At 29.2% G+C, this 6,000-nt stretch overlaps 1 protein-coding gene across 1 annotated transcript in view; it reads left to right on the forward strand.

The window, feature by feature from the left end:
* Positions 1 to 2,186, forward strand: part of LOC100206806 (eukaryotic translation initiation factor 4E type 3) — a 28,962-nt gene extending 26,776 nt beyond the window's left edge. The window contains exon 8 of the mRNA XM_065818380.1: positions 1,653 to 2,186. Within this exon, the coding sequence (XP_065674452.1) occupies positions 1,653 to 1,747 (95 nt within the window). The 3' untranslated portion in view covers positions 1,748 to 2,186. The remainder of the gene's footprint in view (positions 1 to 1,652) is intronic.
* Positions 2,187 to 6,000: the final 3,814 nt, after the last annotated feature.

Consider the following 6,000-nt stretch of genomic DNA (forward strand, 5'->3'; position numbering starts at 1 on the left):
CAGATGATCACATTACAATTATTTCAAAAAAAGACCCATTCAAGCCAGCAACAAAAATTTTAAATGAAATTAATGAAAATATTAGTGTTTGGACAGTTAGAAGAAGGCTTTTAGAAAGTAAGTTGCCAGCTCGAACTCCGAGGAAAGTACCATTACTTGGTAGAAAGAACATTATGAATAGAAAAATTTTTGCAAAAAATCATATTGCTTGGCGGGGACCAGATATGAGCAAAAAATGGCGTAATATTTTGTAGAGTGATGAAACTAAGATTAATTTATTTAATTCTGATGGAAAACAATATGTAAGAAGACCATCAAAGCAAGAACTTTCACCTCGCTTCACTGCGAAAACAGTGAAACACGGCGGAGGAAATATAATGGTGTGGCGTTGCTTTTCCTGGTACAGTGTGGGGCCACTTTTTTGGATCAAAGATATTATGACCCAATATACATACGTAGACATACTAAATAATGTCATGTTGCCATTTGCCGAAGAAAATATGCCGATAATTTGGCATTTCCAACAGGACTGCGACCCAAAACATACATCCAAAGCTGCGAAAGAGTGGTTTATGACCAATAATGTAACAGTTTTAGAATGGCCACCTCAGTCACCGGATCTAAATCCTATTGAAAATTTATGGACGCAGTTAAAACTTAAAATTTCTGGACAAAACCCAAAAAATAGAAAGTAACTGTGGATGATGCTCCAGGAGGCTTGGTACAGCATTCCTGTAGAAGTTTGCAGAAAACTAGTGGATACAATGCCGTCAAGATGCACGGAAGTATTAAAAGATAAAGGGTATGCAACAAAGTATTAATAATTTGCAACCCTATTGACTTCCATCTTCATTTTTTATTTAACACCTATTATTTTGCTCGGTGTGGAATTTATTTTTTTTTAATTAAAATAAATTATATATATTTAATAACTTAATTTTTATTAATTTCTGTTTATTTATGTAATAAAATTAAAGTTCTAATAAAAATTCAAATTTTTATTTTATTTGTTTCAAAGATATTCTCGTATTTGTTAATTTTTTGGTAGGCACCTATTATTTTGCTCGCCACTGTATATACACTCTATGAGAGGTCAATATTGATTGATAAGAAAAGATGTAATCTAGAAGACTTAGTAAGAGTGTTGCCATTTATCATTATGAAAGTATTAACAGTGTTATGATTATTATTAGCAGTAAACTTTTTTTTGTTCTGATGAAAATTCACTAGCCACTGCAAGCTCTCTCAGAAAAGAGATCAGATTCAATATTGGCTGCCTGTTCTGACCAATTAAAAAGTGATCACTTTTTGTCTAGTTAGGAGTATATATTGGTGCCATGTGCAAAAAGCGCCACTTTAATGGTAAGATTAGGTATCAGGTAGATCAATACAGGTGAGGAACAACACAGAATCAAGATTAGAGCCTTGTGGTTCCTTAAATGTTACTAATAAAAAATGAAAGTGTTGTTCATCAAGAACAAAGATATTGATTAGTTTTATTCGTGATTTTTTCTACTTACTTTTATAGAAATAAAAGTAAATGCAGTAAATATATTTTAAAAAACAAAAATAGTTCTCAGTAGTTCTGTAAATGCTTCTTATTTTAAACCTATAAATATTTTAAATAAAATTTGTACGAAATTTTCTTTTAGCTCATCAGTCGCATCAAGCATTTGAATCTGGATCCTGGAAGAAATCTGACGACAACCCATTCAGCAACTTTCGAAATTCTATATCGTCACGGTAGTCCACTGTGAAATGTGTATCCTAATAAATTTTATTGTAGAAGATTCAGATATGTTTCTTAGAACAAATAACCGATTATTTGTTCTTTTTTGTTCTTTTTTTAAGAAACTTTCTTTTATATACGCTTATTTATAATTTACCCTAACAGGTAATAAAAAAATAGTTTGTTTTTTAATCATTTTTTTATTTTTATTATGACTATGTTAATATGTATAGATCTCCTCTCTTATTTGAGTTCTTATTTGCTTTAAATCCTATGTTGCTCGGATTCCGACTAATATCGATTGAGTTTCTATGTTTATATAAGATCAATCATTTTTTACTTTTTTTTATATATACATATTTCTGTTTGCTTTTTGTTATTTTTTTTTTTTTTTTTGTGTAAATTGTAAATTAATGTAAAAATTAAGTGCATAAAAATTAACGTTACAATTTTTTATGTTAAATATTTTTCATTTTTATACACCGAAAACTGCGCTTAAATGCGTAGCGTGTTGCGTGTAACAGAATGTGTTGAAAGTTGTGCTTAAATGCATAGCGTGTAATAATATGCATAGCGTGTAATATGTAATAGCGATTAAAATCACTAACCCTTCTTCCCTATTTACCCTAAATAGGGTAAATAGACAAGAAGGGTTCTTGATTTCGCACTATGCGTCGCTCTAATACAAAATGAGGAAATACGCTTGTAAATGAAGAAGCATTCAACATATTGAACTGATTTTTTCGCAAGACATTTTACGTTAGTCAGTTTACTGAATTTTCTTTGGTTCATACGGACTAATTCCTGATTAACCCGGAAAATTACGTATCTTGATATTTTTATTCAAAACAGTAGGCGCCGATATTTTATAGAATTTTACATACTATAATATAAATCATTAACACGATTTAATAATAAACAATATTGAATATAAACTTATTAAAATCATAATTAACTCTGCTATTATCTGATTCTTCGCTCTTTAGTTTCTTACAAAGTTTTTCAACGTTCTAATAGATGTTTTTAATGACTTGAGACTATGAAAATAGCCGGGTTTTTTTAAAATAAAACGCAGAACAGCCTATCAGTATAGCATAGTTCATGAAATGCATCTTTCTAGATTAATGAATTACTAGTTAGAACTTACTAAATTAAATCGTTTGTTTTTTTATAGAGACAAAACTTTGAATTGTTATTATAAACTATATTGAGATTTCTTTACCAAAAAAATTAACAAAAATAGTCTAAACTACTAACAATAGCATAACATTCAAAAAAACACTCAATAGAGGTAAGTAGTAGAAAAAGGCGGGTCCTAGGCCGAAAAATTTTTAAACCTTTAAGCCATCCATAATCTCTACAATTATTCAACCATACTTTCATCTATAATTTCATATCATATTTAAGCTATAACTCTATCCATAATCTCTAAAATTATTTCAACCATATTTTCATCCATAATTTCATATCATATTTAAGCTATAACTTCAACCATAATTTCTGAATCAAAATAAGCTTTATCATAATCTATATATAAATTATGATTACATCATAACCATATTTTCTGAACCAAAATATAAAGACAATGGTAACAACCATAATATATTAATATATTATGGTTACAAACTCTGAGCTATTTTTTGTAATTTTGTAAATTCAAAGAATTTTTCAAGCTATAATTTCATAACTGAAATCTCATTGAGGTCCTAAGCGTAAATGTAATCTAGCTACGCATAATAGTAAATTACTTTATTTAAATCAGAAAAACTTCCAGATTTCCTAACTTGCTCATCACCAGAGTTTATTGTTACTACTAATCTTCTACCATTAGTAACGCTAGGCATGGAGTCATTTTTGCCAAAATTTCTGTAAAAAGAGATAGAAGAGATGTTGTAGAATCAATTTTTGGTTTTGATAGATACAATAGTCCAAACGATCTATTAGCAAATGAAGTAATACTAATTCCATTCCATGAAGATAAATAAAAATCTACTAAACTAGATGAGCAGTATATACATCTGCTTTTATTGTCATATCCAGGAAATATTGTATAATTACTATAGTTATAGGGTGTCCAAGGTTGAATAACTGAGTCATTGTTTTTAGGAGAATTGATTGCGTCATACATGCGTACTTTTGATTCCCACCAACTTCCAGATTTACCTATAACATGCATTCTAATATACTTTAAATAAACATTATTTCTATTACTTGCAGTGTTCAATAATATATATTCATTACCATAAGTTGTGTTCAAATATCTAAATGTGGATGAGTATAGTTAAGATCTGAAATAAATGGGGGTATTAATGAAATATTTGCTTGTTGTGTTGAACTTATTGTAATAAATGGTTGCAACGAATATGTAAGTGGATTTCCAGTTTTATTGTTTAATTCAATTTTTAGATTAGTTTTAAATGGTAAATCAAGTGTAAAGCATCCTCCTAATTCAATATTAGAATGCATATTACAACCTTGTAAAGAGTTAGTATAAAATGGTCCACCAAGTGGAGCGAATAATAAATCACAAGCTAAACCTGTAGTATTTATTTCTTTACTTTCTATGCAAAGCGTATTATCTGCATATATCCTAATAAACACGTTAATTGATACACTTCCATTAGGATTTGTTCTTTTAAATTCTAACCATAGTTTTCTAAGAATACCAGGACCACTATTTTGAATAAAAATTGCTGTTCCATTAGTACCTGTATTTAGTTCAAGAGTCTGGGATTTTACTCCCATGCATGTTAAACTTGAATTTGGTACTATTTCTAAACTGCTAGCATTAGGTATTATTGTGTCAACATAATACTTTGAAGCAGCATCATTTGGATTTGTAGGTTCTGCTACATTTATTAATTTGTTTGTATTCATGTCAATATCACTAGTTGCATTATTTTGCCCATTTCTCCTAATGAACATACTATCAGCTTGAGATGCTGTTAATCCATTTGAAACAACTCGACTTATAGTTGAATAAATTGTTGTACATCCGAATTTATCAACAGGCATTTTATATATAAAGAAAAACATTTTTTATTTTTTTTAAAAAGTTACCATAGATTATTAATAATATTCTGAAAATAATGTCCCTCATCTAGTTTTTTTAAAACATAAAAACACAAGTGTCCACAGAATGAAGTATTTCCAAACTGAACTCTTTCACTGTTATAATAAACAGGACTTTTTAAATAATTAACAATTTCAACAGGAGGTGGTAGACCATAAGAGTCAAAACTTATTTTTTTATCACCGTCTTTGTACCAGCAAATCCCTGAGTACTTGAATCTCCTGTATTTAATATTCCACATTCTTTTCTTTTTGTATTTTTGGGTAATTGATTTCTTACAAATACACTTCTAAAATGTTTTATTTTTAGTTTTTTTGCTGCTTCTAACAATTGAAAATTTGTTAAAGGTTCATTAGGTAGAATTATTCTTTCAACATTGATAAGTTTATAATTGTTATTTTCCATTTTTATATATAAATTGTTTTTTTTCTCAAAAAAACAATTTGACTTTTTGGGCTCCCCTATCCCCCCACCCACCCCTTGGCCTCCCTTACCCCCACCCAATGGGGGTATTTGACCTCCTTATTGACCTCTTTATTTACCTCTTTGACCTATATGACCTATAAATTATTTTCTTTTATTTTGTAGTTTCCATATGCTAATGTGTGTATGCTAATATACTTTTCTTCGTTGTTTGGGATACAGCTCAATTTACCTCCTGATAATTTCTTGATAAATAAGTGACTATCATAACCAGATAAATTATGAAATAGTACTGGGAAGAAATCTGGAATTTTATATTTTAAATTACAACTATTATGAGCATTACCTCTATATTTTCCAGTAATGTGACAGTGATCACGTACTTTATCATTATCCAAATCTTTTCCGCAAATGTGACATTCAATTGCTGCATCGAAATCCTTCTTATTTTCATGTGTATGTACAATATTCTTTTTAAATTTAATCCTATTAAAAAATATGATATCTTCTTGTAATCTGTCAACAAAGATTTGTGCAACATCATCCGTTTCATTACATGCAGTAAATGAAACTGGATTGCTTTGGTAAGAACTTTCATCGAAACATTTAATGTAGTAGCAGAACGAACTTGGTATATGCTTTTGATACTGTTTAGTATAGGATTCATTAGGATTAGGTTCACAAGTACTGATAGGTTTGATGAAACTTTCAAAGTCAGCATATACTACAAATGGTACTCTCATCGATTGCAGTTTAGTATTGTGATTAGTAAATT

Source organism: Hydra vulgaris, chromosome 14, assembly GCF_038396675.1.
Source record: "Hydra vulgaris chromosome 14, alternate assembly HydraT2T_AEP".
In the NCBI taxonomy this organism is placed as follows: Eukaryota; Metazoa; Cnidaria; class Hydrozoa; order Anthoathecata; family Hydridae; genus Hydra; species Hydra vulgaris.